The sequence below is a fragment of the Salvia splendens genome, chromosome 14, assembly GCF_004379255.2.
Source record: "Salvia splendens isolate huo1 chromosome 14, SspV2, whole genome shotgun sequence".
NCBI lineage: Eukaryota > Viridiplantae > Streptophyta > Magnoliopsida > Lamiales > Lamiaceae > Salvia > Salvia splendens.
In genome coordinates this window covers 6252269-6267597 of record NC_056045.1, presented here as the reverse complement: position 1 = coordinate 6267597, position 15329 = coordinate 6252269, and the positions used below count along the sequence as shown (strand labels likewise).

Here is a 15329-nt window from a genome sequence, read left to right as displayed (position 1 = left end):
ATATATATTATTAAAATTCGAATTTAAAAAATTGAATTATTGCGTCATCGTGACGACGCCCACCCGCGGGCCAGCGAGTGGGCGTCACGCATGCATCGGGAGCTCGCCACGTCGCCTCGGCGCGTGGCGCGACGTCGCGTCCCGCGTCGCGTGGTCGCGGGCTACGGGACGGCATGGAGACGGGCTAGGGACGGAACGCGTCGCTGCAACGCGTCCCGCGGCGGTTCCGTCCCTCCGGAACGAAACGCGCGCCCGTCGCGGGACGCGTAGTGGATGCTCTAAGAAAATTGTATTTTCAAAATCTTACCACATGCATGGGAGCACATGCATGGACATGCCTCTCACTCCACTTTCTCATCATCTGACCCCACAAACACTCAAATTCACATTCCCTCATTTACATCACATGACACATCCCGCGCCATGCACCATCATATGCATGCACCTTCATTTACTTTCTTATAACACAACACACATATATAAATAAATCTAGAAACTCTTCCCCTTAATTCAACATGGCAATTCAGAATCAAGAAGCCACCACCTTCACACAACTGATGAAGCAAAAGTATTTGGCGGCGCGGAGGAGCTCCAAGACCGTGAGCTTCTCGGCCGAGCTGCCGCCCGACGTCGGCGCGGCCTTGCGGGAGTGCTGCGTGTGCGCGGTGAAGTACTCCACCAATCCTCTCTCCGATATCAGACTCTCCATAGTTGAGATGATACAGAAATTGGGGATTCGTGATTGGGAAGATATGGAGGAGTTGATATATTGCTATATTGCTCTTAATTCTAGTGACATTCGTCACTTCATTGAGGAGGCTTTCCTTAGCATTCGCTTTTCTAAATCGTGATAAAAATTTGATTACCACCATTTGTACTTGTAGTCAATTTAGTACTAGTATTAACTAATTTCCAATTAAATTTGAGTAATTCAAATTCACAAAATTTGATCGTTAATTATTATTTTTTGTTAAGGATAAATAGCCATTTAAATTACCAAGTTTGGTCAAAATCTGGTCTATCCTATAAAGTTTTAAATCTGCTAATTAAATCACGAAGTTTCAATTTTTCTAGTTTATCTCATGAATCGAATTTTAGGTGGAATCTTTGTTAAAGTGGATTGAGATTTAAATTACGAAAAAGATGCATGTATAATCCAAAGTGTAACCACAATGAGTTGATCTTAAATGTTGAATTTTGAGATTTCAAGATGGATTTCAATGTAGAGATGCAAAGATTCCACCTTAACTTCTGACCCATGGGATAAACTAGAAAATTAAAACTTCGTAATTTAATTACCGAATTTTAAACTTTATAGGATAGACCCGATTTTGACCAAACTTAATGATTTAAATGGCTATTTACCTTTTTGTTAAATATGTGATCTAATCGGTCATACCACACAAAAAGTGCTCGTAATACTATCATTTCCATAATGAATTTAGCATTTTCCAGAATAAAAAATTGCTGGAATTAATTAGTAGTAGTAGTAGTTGGAGCGATGGTGGCGGAGGATTGCAACCTTCCAGATTCCATTTTCTCCTCCACATTTTCTTTGATGGCTTTGGTATCGTTATCTGTTCCCCACAAGAATGAATACAGCCCAGCTACGATCAATGCCATGCCTAGCAAGCTTCATGCATTTACATATATTTCATCAATTATAAACAATAGTATATATTTACAATTTTATTATTATTATTAACCTGAATATGAAAAAATTGTACTACCTTCCAACAAAGAGCTCTTCACCGAAGAAAATAGCTTCGATGATGAGGATGGATAGGAGAGATAAAGGCTTGAACATGGAAGGATATGTCGGATCTTTCTTTGTTACAGCCATCGAAATCAAATCATACGTTACGTCAGTCGCTAGTATAGCCTGTCATAAATTCATTTTTACATTAGTATTACTTTTATTTACATGAATATATGTCAATCTGGTCGCGTTAGATGTTATATAACTTAATGTACTACTTGCCCACTAATCAACACATTATATTAAAAATATCAATACAAATTTATTTGATTACACCCCCTATATCAGTATGGTATGTATATTAGTGGCATTGGGCCTAATGGTATATCTAGGTAGAATGGGCCTATTTCAGGAAAAAGAAAATCCAATAGATATGATGGAAGTCAAAACATTAAATTAAACACTCTTATATAATCTACTATTCACTTCAGTCACCCTATTCTGTTTAACACAAATATTATCTTATGTAATTGAATTAAAAGTTGAAAAATAAGTGATAAAATAGAAAATATTACCGAGTATAAAATTGTAGTAATAAGCTGAAGATTCCAAGCCAGTCGCCATGACTCAGCTTTTGTATCCATGCACAAACCTACCACTGTGGCTTGAACTGATGCTATATGCAGCATATAATCATGGTCCCACAATATCTATAGGGAAATACTTTGAATAATTTCACCTGTTCATTTTGTAACCAATACAATCATGATAGATGATAAGTCAATTATAATTATAATTCTTGAAATAGGAGAAGGCTCATATCAATATTCTACACACACACACACGTATTGCTCCTAAAAGCACTACACTTTGATCATATTTGTCCTTTTAATCTGACTTCTGAACTGTAGCATTAATGTTTTGACCTTTTATTGTTTTATCAAATTAGGGGTTCCCTATTTTTTAAAAAAAATTTTGTGAAGAGGACATCCACCACGATATTTTTTGGACCCAAAATTTGGAATGGATATATTTTACATTAACCAACCCCATTTGAGTTTAGGATAATCTCCGTTCCATTAGTGTTGAAGCATTTCGTTTGAGTATAGAGATTAAGGAATACATATTTAACAAGTTAAATGGAGTCAGAATAAAGAAGAAAGTAAGGGAGAATATAATAAGAGTGATAAGCATGTATTTTTCCAAAAAAAGTAAACGACTCAATTCTAATAAAACGACCCAAAAAGAAAAATATGATCTAAAACTAATAGAATAAAGTGATAATATATATTTGTGTACCTGTAGAATGAACCAAAATCCATAAGAAATAGAGCTTCCAATCAAGAGCAAGGTTCCTCTAGTGTTGTTTTGGTGGGTTTGGATAACAATTTTATGATGATTGTGAGAACTAAGGTTGAAAGATTTGCCTTTGTGGAGAGCCATTGTTAATATTCCTGCCAAGCATAGAATCGCTCCCAAGCTTTTTATCTTACCACCCTTCGTATGCAGGTTCAACTTTTCTATCCTTCAATTCCAAATATATATTAGCATTCACTAATTTGCAATATATAATAAATTAATGAAGTTCACAAATTCACTAATTACCTTAGAATAATTGAGAAGATAAAGGTGAGTGAGTATTGGAATGAGGTTAAGGAAGTTGGTAGCATATGTAGCTGACGTGTCCTTCAAACCATAGTAAAATAGTCCCATAGCCAGCAATATCCTGCATTTTATTTATGCAAAATATGCATATAAATATATATTTTAAAATTAAATACGCCACAGAAAAAAAAATGGTCCTTTAATTTTGTCCTTTGAAAAGGGTCACCATTATCTTTTTATTTTGTTGTTTAAGAGAAAAGCGCGTGAGTTTTTGATTTGGCCTAATTAAATAATAGAAATTGAATAAGTTTGGCGACGAATATTTTTATGTAATTTCTAATTTTATATGTGTGAATATTATTGAGGGCAAGGATTAGGCTTCCCGACACTTTCGCGTGCCATTAATAAATTAATTTAAATATTATTATTCACATAAATAGCATCGTATATCATAGTTACAGAATATTTATTATCATTAAATTTATTAAACTATAATAGCTATTACTAAAATTGAAGTTTAAGAATATCATATACTCCGTACCTAATACACTAGTTACAGAATAGTCAACCACAAACATTAATTAGTAGTACTATAGAATTAAAAATTATAGTTCCTTGATTTTGTCCTTTTTTTAGTATCTTTGAAAGATGTTAGTAGTATATTTAATCTAAGGGATTACTAATCCTTGCAAAACAATTTGCAGATTAAATAAAGAAACCATATGTAAGGAAATTAAATTTGAGAGATGTTATATGCCTCAAAGAAAAAAACAAAACAAAAATGCACAAATTAATCACAACAATTTGCAGGTTTCAAAATTCCCAAAGTAAACTATATGTATTTTATATATTATGAATTACTTTTCTATAGAATAAAATTATCCCTTTAACTATGCATGACCTCAAAAAAAAGAAGATAAATCATGCCATACTGTTGAAAATTGAAATAGTTAAAGATGTATGCATGGAAATTAAGGGCATCAGCACTGGGGTGCCCTAAGGTGCGCTCTAAAGTCCGCCCTACGCACTGCCACGTCAGCATTTTATCATCCTACCCTTTCACCTGCAGTGGAGCGCCCTATAAGCCGCCCTAAGGGGCGTCCAAAGCATTTTCTTTTATTCGAATATTTAAATAAATACAAAAATTGGGAAAACCTTCATTTCATTTATAAAATTAATACATTACAATACGAATTTAAAAAAAATATGCAAAGTCAGCGACGACGGTTACGGGCCCACACTTCTTCAATCATGTCGTTCATGAGCTGAGCATGGTCATGTTGGTTGCGCATTGAGGCCTGTCTAGATAGAACCTCATTGAAGCCTGTCGGTAATCCTCGAGCGGGGGGCGCGATCGCCGTGCTGGAGGAGCTAGATACACCTTCATCATCGGTCCAATCGGTGATGCTCCCACCTTCATGTTCGACTATCGTATTGTGCAAGATAATGCACGCATACATGACATCGACGAGGACTTCCTTGAACCAGAGACGCGCCGGCCCTTTCACTATTGCCCACCGTGATCGGAGCACACCAAATGCCCACTCCACATCCTTCCTCGCCGCCTCCTGCTTTTGCACAAATAAAACTCTCTTCTCACCGATTGGGCAACTAATCGTCTTTAGGAAAACATGCCACCTTGGGTATATGCCATTGGCCAAGTAGTACCCCATGTGGTATTGGCGCCTGTTGGCAGTGAACTCGATGGCCGGGCCGTTGCCATTGCATTGCTCGGTGAAGAGGGTGGATGAGTTGAGGACGTTGATGTCGTTGTTCGACTCGGCTACACCGAAGTACGCATGCCAGATCCAGATTTTAATCCCTAATTATTTGCTTTAATTTTAAAATAAAAAAACGTGATCAAGTGAAAATTAAATCTACAAGTAAACAATAATCTAAAACCTCAAGTGAAACACAGAAAAAAATATTATTACATATGAATAAGGTTTATTTAGTACTACATATGTGTGCTGATAAGATTTTATTATTACATATAAATAATATTTCCAAAGTTGATAAGATTTACTTACATAGTTTCAAACACAGAAAAAATTTATTTATAAAAATTGATGCAGAATAGGTATTATTAAGTTTATTTTTTTATAGTCGGGTGTATATATATTACTCAATATTATACAAATATCACTAATAATATATTTAATTTATTTTATAACTATTCTAATACATTAACTTAGCTAAAATCACATTTTTGTAAAACACTTCTCCACTTTTCTTTTACTTTAAACAATTTTTTTGTAATTATTTTTTAGTTCCTTCTCTAACTTCACTCCTTTTAATCCTAAAAAGTCAAATCTGATGTAATTGGATTTTATTTGTGTCATCTTAATAAAATCTAAAGATAATTTAGAACAATTTCACTAAATTAATACTAATAGATAAAGTTACGGCAAGAGTTTGAACCAACTAAGACTTTTATTTTTGTTCGCCCTTAATTAATGGTACAATAAATATGATACGAAATTGTCACCAAATCATACCGTGTACAAAAATTGAAATGATAAATTTGTCACCAAATCATACGTATGAAACTTATCTACAAGTGAAGTGATAGTAAATAAATTAGAAAGAGCCAAATCCACCTATAAAACATTTACTAGAAACGGGTAAATCTTTTTTTAAAAAAGTCAACTTAAGCAAATTCCCATACAGTCTATGGAATGAACTGATTATATGGTCAGAAGATTATCACATCATAAATACCACTCGTTTAATACGCATGCTAAATGTTGAAACCTGTGGTTATCCTCATCCGATTTCGACCAGATGCCCTGTCCCAATACTCGGCTCGCACCCTGTCGGATAATCCCAATACCCGAGTCGGCTATACCGCACCTAATGGCGGAAGGTGCGACAAGGGTGAATGAATGGAAGAGAAAAGATTATAGAAATAAATTATAAAATAATCCTGAATTCCTAATAACACTAAAATTAAAAATTGAAAATCTCTAAATTATTAAAAATCGGAATTAGGCGGGTGTATCGTGTATACCCGTTCGAGTATACACGATACCCTCAAAACACATCATTATACTGAAATATGCTACATAACCAAAATGGTACAAAACCGAAATGGTCTTAAATTAACAACATGCCCTAAGTTCGTGAAACTGTATACCAAGTCGAATATTTAGAGAAAAACTATTAGGCGCTAATAAACCTTAGTTTATTCAAGATAGTCTTATTTAATAAAAAGACAAATTTCCTACCTTTTCTTTCATTTCGGGAGAAATACGATCGGAAGGAGCTAATTCAAACCCCTCCGGTAAAATAAGAACAGCCCCCACATTCAAACCCCCTTTCTTACCATTAGCAAGGACACAAATATAAATTTTTTAATTAATCAACAATTAATCCTCAAATGAAAAGTGATTCACTCAATCCAACAACAAAAATCTCTCCCCACTCGTTCTGTGTACACATTAAATTCTCCGCCCTTTTTTTCCCATATTATCAAATGAGAACTATAATGAGGAAAAAAAAACTATAATGAGAACTATAATGAGTATAATAAGCTATGAAACGACTTAGCAATTCTTATATACACCGTACATTTAAATGATCTCAATAGTGAAAAGTAAAAAATATTATTTGGTCATACTAGGCCCAATAGAGTAGTACAAACGGCAAATTACATATGGATCCATCAGAATAATAAAAGTACTAAACAAAAAGCCTGCTAACCAAGCCCAAAATGAACTAGGGTTTTACGATTCCATTATTCTTTTTCTTTTAATATAAATATGCTTCTCTTCGATTTTGCCCATTTGCTCTGAACCTTCTTCTCTTTCTCTACAGAGCAGCCAAACACTTCACCTCTCAAAATGAAGACCATTTTGTCCTCCGACACCATGGACATTCCCGACGGCATCAAGATCAAGGTCAAGGCGAAGGTCATCGAAGTCGAAGGCCCAAGGGGAACGCTCTCAAAGAATTTCAAGCATCTAAATCTCGATTTCCAGCTCATAACCGACGAGGAGACCGGGAAGAAGAAGCTGAAGATCGACGCCTGGTTCGGAAGCAGGAAAACCACCGCCTCCATCCGCACGGCGCTCAGCCACGTCAACAATCTGATCAACGGCGTAACCAAGGGTTACCGCTACAAGATGAGATTCGTGTACGCTCATTTCCCTATCAACGCCTCAATCACTAACAATGGAACCGCTATCGAGATCCGAAACTTTCTCGGGGAGAAGAAGGTATAAAATTTGTTTATTTCGGCGTCTTGTTTACCGTGTTTATAATTTAATTAGTTTGCTCATTGCTTTACTTGGTTGATTTTCATTTGTTTCTGTATATGAATATGCTATTTGCAATTTGATTCATTTGCTCACTGCTATATTTTCATTATTTAATCGATGTTTGCAAATTTGTTACTATTTCATGTAATTTATTCAAGCTGCTTGATTGTATGTGTTTCTGAATTTCATTATAAGTTGAAACTCTAGATTTATTGGTGATGTTATATGCTTATTGTCGAATTGGATTGAAATTAGAAATACTAAGAGAATAAAATTATATGAACATGCCATATATTCCTTTATGTTTGCACAAATGCTATTGTTTTGAATTTGGCTTATGTTTTAATGCTTGGTACAGTGTTGATATCATTAGTAAGTGTAGTCGATGAGATCATGTTTATAAATTAGTAGCTTCTTAATTTTAAATTCCTTGGTTGGTTGGGCTGTTACATGACATAGTTGTTTCTTTAATTTGTGCTCTGTGTGATGATTTGCAATTCCTCCTACAATAGGTGAGGAAGGTTGATATGCTTGAGGGTGTGTCGATTGTGCGATCAGAGAAGGTCAAGGATGAGTTGGTGTTGGAGGGTAACGACATTGAGCTCGTTTCCAGGTCTTGTGCCTTGATAAACCAGGTAATGAACACCCCAAAAACTCTTTATGGTTTTTGTTTTATTGTCTATATAGAGTTGCATAGCATCAAGTCCAAGCTTTGTTTTTCTCTGTTCTTAACACTTGTTGTTTTGTTTGTTGGACAGAAATGCCATGTCAAGAACAAGGATATCAGGAAGTTCCTTGACGGTATCTATGTCAGTGAGAAGGGAGCCATTGCCTCCGAGGAATGAAGTCGGAAATTTATGTTTTGATCACATATTTCCATTTTCTGTCTTGTTTCCCTGTTGACTGCTGAGACTTATATAAAAGATGAATCTGCAAATTTTGTGTTTGTTACTCTGATTGAGTGTACTCTTCTTGTTTTGTGCCAAAATCTATATTGCGATCTGCCAATTATATAAGTATGTTGCTTAATTATAATATGGTTGGTAATTTTCCTGCCAATTACTCAGGAAAATCTTAACGTGTTTGGTAATTTTGTTTAATTTATTTTTACCATTTAAGCTTTTAGCATGAAAATTCATTAACTTGTTTGCTCATGCCTTTTGTATATTTAATTTTCAAATTTTCAAATACTCTGTAAATCTTACTAGTGCTATAGTTATCTTTTCACCAATACACATCTATGTTTTGTTTATGTTATCTACATTTTACCTGTATTTCTAATTAATCTCGCGGCAATATTATCATGAAACTATACTAGTAATAAAAATGTTACTAGTACCTAATAATTACCGGAGAGGGTTATGAATTTCCATCGTATGCAACGAAAAGAGGTTAACTGGGGTCAAAAGTTCCAATTTGGCTGATTGTGTCTACTTCTAGTTACTAGAATTATAACACATACGTATATTATATGTAATTACTACTCCATTCATTTTAATGTAATTGAGACGTTTGTTTTGGATATTAAGATTAAGATTAAGATTAATAAATTTGTGTTTAGTGAGTTGAGTTGACAAAGAATAGAGTAAATAAGTGAAGATGAAATAAACTACCGAATTAGATGGGGCTTTTTATATAAAAACCAATTGTGATAGTACATAGTAACTGATTGTTACATGTTAGACCAATACATTTTATAATGACTAATTATATTTTTGTCAAAATAAAATAGAAAATACCGACTAATAAATTTAGTTGTTTATATAATCGATCATAAATAAATCATACTCCTATTGTAAGTGTTGGAGAAAAAACCAGTTCAACTGTAATTTAGTAGTTTCTGCAAGACATGTCATTGATTTTTGTAATATACAAACCAATTAATCATTTTCCTTTAAAATTTCTAACAACCTAGAAATGCAAAGTGAATGTAGTTGGATTTCGCTGCAGATTATAACAGTTTGATCTTCATTTCATAAGCATAGCAATTCTATTCTATTGAATAAAAATAGAGTTTAACTAAACTAGCACAAGTCAATCTCAATCTGGGTTTAACTAGGGCTTTTCTCAATACATAACTCTCAATTCCCCAAATCGATCACAGAGACTCTTCTCTCCGAATTTGAGGATGAATATCGTCAAATCCAACTCTTTCATCAAACTCGCCGCTCGATTGCCGCTCAATTGCCGCCGAATCTCCACCGCTCCTCCTCGCCTTCTCAACGACCCGACCGCTAGCGCTTCGCCGTATTTCTCCACCATCCGCCACATTCGTCATTTGCGCGACCCGGACACTAGGTATTCTCGATAGCATTTTATGTACTACTTGTAGATTTCCCCCTTTATATTTCCATCTGTTTGAATTCGTTTTTTTTTGTCTATTCCTTCGATATGCATCTTCTTCTATGTCTTGGTCGCTGCTGCTGAATCAAATTTAGCTATTTATCCGACATTTCTCATTTACTCTGTCATCTTCCAAGGGGCGGTGCGATTAAGTCATTTTTATCCCAGTAATAGGATTTCTCCAATCCTACTCTTTCAAGGGATAAACCCCAGAAAATTACAAAGTTCCAATCCTGCCCTAATCTGTCTAGTCTAGTCTAATCTAATCTTCTAGTGTAAACACCCGGTAATGGTTTTCATTTTCATTCTTCTCATATGAGGTATATGATGCCTGTCGCTGTATGCTGGTTGGTAATTACTAATAAGTTTTGATAATTCCATTGTACTAATTTAGTTTATCTATCATTTCTGTTACCTATTACTACTTGTTTCCTGTTTGATATGTGTTTTCTTTTCCTAGTTGATTATTACCAACAATGTTAGTTATACACAAAACTGCTACGGATTTACAATTAGAGAATGTGGCAATTTGTATGAGAGTCGAAATTTTCAAAAAAATAAGAATCAAGGTTTGGATAAACATTTTGGAATGCTTGTAGTTTTTAGAATAAGGCTTATAGAGAGTTCCTCCTATGACTAGATTTCCAAATTATTGGAATGATATTTGATATTAATTGGAAACCTGATAAAAGAATGTGCTGACTTGTGGTGAAGGTATGAGACTGCCCCGCCCATAAACTGGGGCGTCAGAATTGTGCCAGAGAAGAAGGCCTATGTTATTGAGAGGTTTGGGAAATATTTGAAGACTTTGACTCCTGGAATCCACTTGCTGGTTCCATTTGTCGACAGAATTGCTTATGTGCATTCACTGAAAGAAGAGGCAATTCCTATTCCCGACCAGTCTGCTATTACCAAGGACAATGTCAGCATTCTAATTGACGGAGTTCTCTATGTCAAGGCATGTAGACTTATGGTGCTATGTCTTGTTGTTTAACTTGCGTATGAATCACTATGATTGAGTATATGGACTGTTCACATTGTTATTTCCCTTTTTCTCCTTTGCAGATAATGGACCCACAGTTGGCATCATATGGGGTTGAGAATCCATTTTATGCCGTGATTCAGCTTGCACAGACTACCATGCGAAGTGAGCTAGGTAAGATCACTCTTGACAAGACCTTTGAGGAAAGGGACACTCTCAACGAGAAGATAGTGGTGAGTTATTGATATCTGATTTTTATACTCTGGTTCTTTTGTTTATTGGGAAAATCTTAGGCTTTCCTGCCTAGTGTGGTAGTTTATAATCTATGTTCTTTTTGTTCCTCTAGTGTATCATGCAGTATCTTTACTTGTGAAAATTACATTGAACAGTTGAAAATATTGAACAGCTTCCATGAACTCATTATTTATTAACAGAAAATAAACTGAAGAGGTCTAACAGATTGATTGGTGGGTACATTATGTCCCACATTTACTTGAAAATTGCCTTCATCAAGCTCTTATATCCATTTTGGGGCTTCATAAAATATGTATCGGCGTGTAGAAAACATATGCAGATATTTGTTAGTTGTTGGTAATTCATTCTGCATATTATGCATATCATCTAGAAGTCTAGAATTGCTGATTAAGCTTGCACCTTATGCACATACTTGACTGATTGTTCTATTCTATATGTGTGTGGTGCAGATTTCCATCAATGAAGCTGCGAAAAGTTGGGGATTACAATGCCTTCGTTATGAAATAAGTGGGTTGATTTTTTCAGAAGAAATATTTGTGTGTGCATTCGGAAAATATCATTCAAGTTCTGCTCCATCTAATTTATTTTCCGGGGTGCTTTTTTTTACCAAATTAGGGGATATATCTCCTCCAAGAGGAGTTAAGGCCGCCATGGAGATGCAAGCTGAAGCAGAGCGCAAGAGAAGAGCTCAAGTTTTAGAATCTGAAGGTAATTTGTCCTAAACTTAAGCCAGCTCTTGTCTTACAGTTGTTCTGTCTGCGAAAGCTATCTTACATCCACAATAAACACAAGTTCCGTTAATATGACTGACAGAAAAGTCTGACGAATACCATATTAATGAATTAATTGGTTTGCAATTTTAACTTGAGCATTAATGATTAGGCTACAGTCATTTATTCATTTATGAAAAAGTAAAGGTATGGAGTAACTCTTATCTGGCCAATAATGAAAAAATTACATGCTGCTTGTGGTGTTAGCATGTACAATGTATAAGAAATTTAAGATGGTGCATATTTATGATTCTTTCCATTCACGAGTTTCATTGTCTGATCTTAAACAGGAGAAAGACAGGCAAATATTAATATCGCAGATGGAAAGAAAACCTCTGTGATCCTTCAATCTGAAGCTGCGAAGATGGACCAGGTCAACAGAGCTCTAGGTTAGTTATCTCATTTGTGTTTGTTGTTTCATGCTGGTGAGACAATTTCCAATGGTTAATTGATATTTCGTGCCTAAAAAGTTGAAGTTGGGAGTAAGCTTGGTTGACCTTTTGTATTCTTTTTAAAGGGATTTTCCGTTTAATGCTTCAAGTTTTTATTTTTATATCAAGAATTGGGTTCTCTAATTATGCTTATCTCTTAAATTTTTGCTATATCAGGAGAAGCAGAAGCTATCCGTGCTAGAGCACAAGCAACTGCAGAAGGGATAGCTGTGGTATCCAAAGCCCTCAAGGAACATGGTGGTGTTGAGGTGAATCTCTTTTCTTTATTGATTATTATTTTCTGTTTTTATTTATTTTTGTTTGGGCTGCTCTGTAAGCACTACAAGTGCTGTGTAATGCATGATAAGACCGTAATGTACTGAGTACGCAGGCAGCAAGTTTAAGAGTTGCCGAGCAATATATTCAGGCCTTCAGTCAGCTTGCAAAGAAGGTAAAACTCAAAACATCTAGCTTAGTGTCAAATTATAGAGTCACCTCATTCAGTGAAAACTTTGAATTATTATTTTGTCGGGTTCATTCTTTCCTTATGATTCTTCTAGGGCACAACCATGTTACTACCCTCGAATCCTGCCCAACCTGCAAGCATGATGGCCCAAGCCTTTTCAATATACAAGAGCATGATCGTTGATCAGGCTGGCATCGAGAAAACAGAAGATTCAGAATCCAAAGCTGAGACAGAAGATCCTAGTCCGCCTTTGGAGCTTGGTGAGGAGAGTTCCCCGGCAACTAAACCTGATGGAGAAAAGCGCACAAGTGCACCCATATTTTCTCTACAAAGCACGAAGAACAGGAAGTGAAAGTGAGGGAGTTGTAATTTTGTGGTTCCATGCCTGACTGTCTGTTTCATTTTGAGATAGGTGAACTGATAGCTGTAGAGATAGAGAGTAAAAGTTGTGCTGCTCTATTTTTGTGCGGAGTTTATATTGCATTCTTTAATCCTGGCAAGCATTGCGAGGCAGCACCAGAATTTTAGAAAATAATTGGCCATTTTTCAATCAGGATTAATCTGATGTTATACACAGATATTTTCATCTTTGTGAATTTCTTTCTTGATTGGGAATCATATGGATTTTTTGTGCGTTCTTGCTCCCTAATGTTATTCTTTGCCGGTCAATTTAAATATATTTGGCGTTGACGCCAAAATGATTTATTTTCTTCTCTTTAGATATATGAATAAATTTGTCATTTATTTCGAAAGGATAAATTGTTCACTATTATTGCATCGCCATTTAGAGTTGCTGGATGGATCCACATTTGGACTTTTCTTCTTTGTATGCAGATATTAATTTTGTATTTTGTGATAAATTTCTGCTCTATTTCCTATCACGATATTGACAATCAATAGTGTAACATGGTACTATCATGGTCCAAAATAGTCATTCTTGATCGACAATGATATTACTTAATGAAGGCTTTTGTCATGGCCCCAAATAGGCATGCACACGATTCAAAAATCGAACCGGAACCGGCGGTTCATGGTTCAAAATTTCGTTGAACCTGAACCGGTCGCCAAGGTTCTAGGCAGTTCCGGTTCCGGTTCCGGTTAAAAAAACTAGCAGTTCATGGTGCGGTTTAAAACCGCTGGTTTTCAGCCGAAACCGCCGGTTCCAGGCTGGTTCGGTGGTTAAATTTTTTTATATTATTATTATTATTTTTTTCCGTTTAAGTGTTTATTTTAATGAGGCTACAAGTCACAACTTATAAGTAACAATTTACACTTAATGTTAGACTTGAACTTTTGAGTTGGATGTATTGCTATTTCTTTCAATGTGGGATAAAAGTCATTATTTATAACTACATGATAGGTTTTCATCATCTTTGTTTATATTAGTTTATATCTTGACTATCTCCTATTATTATAATTTAACAACAAATGTTATTCTTTAATTCTTTATCATTATCAATTAGTTTGTGTATATGTTAACTATTAAATACCATTATACACATTAAGAGAATAATTATTACAAATTTGTATTAATCTAATGATAACTATTATATGAATAATTATTTATCTATATACAAATCATATTACTCTAATTGTTTATTCTTATCTATCAAGAATATATTCATAAATAATAGTTTTATTTATATAGATTATACTACATCTATTAGAATAATAGGTAGTACAATACAAAATGAAAATCATACTATTAGTCTACTACTAATATATAAATATATAAACTATATTATACTGCTATACAAATCATTCTTTAATTGCCTATTTTTATCATTATTATACAAATTATATTAATTATTGTTTTTTCACATTTTAATCAATATATTGAGAAAATAAGCAACATACTTACATTTAAATCCAATTATTTGAACACGTCCACATTCTATAAATATACAAATTATGAGCAACATGCAACATTCAAATTTAATTAAACTATTCAAACTAAACTATTCTAGTTGATGCTAGTTGATGAATATTAAAGGAGATGTATAAGAGACAACGTTGTTGGTGGTCTTAGTATGAGGTCTTTTGGGAAATGTCCCAAGAGCAAAATCGTGAGGGCTTACCCTAAAGTGGACAATATCATACTCAGTGGCGGATTCAGAACTTTTAGATTGGGGGACGATAAAAAAATATCAATTTAAAGATTTAATATTCAATCAATGTTTTTTTTACAATCTCAATTACTACTACACTATTTATTTTCCAGTGAGCCAAAATTATTATACTCCGTACACTATAAAAAATTGATAATTTTTTTGAGTTATATTACTTGAAATAAAACAAAATATATCATATTTTCTATAAATAATCGAATATGAGTCTAATTAAAACTCATAAATAATGCAAGCCACATTCAATGAAAAAACAAATAATAAATTATATATAACCAATAATACATTCATATTCCCTCCGTTCCTTAAATTTTAGAGCATCCACGATGGATGCCCTAGTGGAAGCCCTAGAGGTTGCCACATCAGCATGCCCCTTTTTCTACAATGGTTTGG

The 15329-nt window shown here is 34.5% G+C and overlaps 2 protein-coding genes and 1 pseudogene across 2 annotated transcripts; 2 read left to right on the top strand and 1 right to left on the bottom strand.

Moving 5' to 3' along the window:
- Positions 1-1473: 1473 nt before the first annotated feature.
- Positions 1474-3412, bottom strand: LOC121764082 (annotated as a pseudogene).
- A 3688-nt stretch (positions 3413-7100) lies between these two features.
- Positions 7101-8514, top strand: LOC121763303 (60S ribosomal protein L9-like). Its single transcript, XM_042159297.1, has 3 exons — positions 7101-7521; positions 8076-8198; positions 8322-8514. Exons 1-3 carry the CDS (start codon positions 7147-7149, stop codon positions 8406-8408), a joined length of 585 nt encoding a protein of 194 aa, XP_042015231.1. The 5' UTR covers positions 7101-7146; the 3' UTR covers positions 8409-8514.
- Positions 8515-9588: 1074 nt separating this feature from the next.
- LOC121763419 (stomatin-like protein 2, mitochondrial) lies at positions 9589-13459 on the top strand. The gene is made up of 9 exons (XM_042159431.1): positions 9589-9861; positions 10621-10864; positions 10972-11121; positions 11593-11650; positions 11759-11851; positions 12204-12302; positions 12522-12613; positions 12736-12795; positions 12905-13459. The coding sequence occupies exons 1-9, from the start codon at positions 9692-9694 to the stop codon at positions 13160-13162; spliced, it is 1224 nt and encodes a 407-aa protein (XP_042015365.1). The 5' UTR covers positions 9589-9691; the 3' UTR covers positions 13163-13459.
- Positions 13460-15329: the final 1870 nt, after the last annotated feature.

Bases quoted from the DNA above. Each gene is read 5' to 3' on its own strand.
- LOC121763303 (XM_042159297.1), top strand. From the start codon at position 7,147: ATGAAGACCATTTTGTCCTCCGACACCATGGACATTCCCGACGGCATC. The intron at 7,522-8,075 runs GTATAAAATTTG...CTCCTACAATAG, and splicing joins ACTTTCTCGGGGAGAAGAAG to GTGAGGAAGGTTGATATGCT. The intron at 8,199-8,321 runs GTAATGAACACC...TTTGTTGGACAG, and splicing joins CTTGTGCCTTGATAAACCAG to AAATGCCATGTCAAGAACAA.
- LOC121763419 (XM_042159431.1), top strand. From the start codon at position 9,692: ATGAATATCGTCAAATCCAACTCTTTCATCAAACTCGCCGCTCGATTG. The intron at 11,651-11,758 runs GTGGGTTGATTT...TTACCAAATTAG, and splicing joins ATGCCTTCGTTATGAAATAA to GGGATATATCTCCTCCAAGA. The intron at 12,303-12,521 runs GTTAGTTATCTC...TTGCTATATCAG, and splicing joins CCAGGTCAACAGAGCTCTAG to GAGAAGCAGAAGCTATCCGT.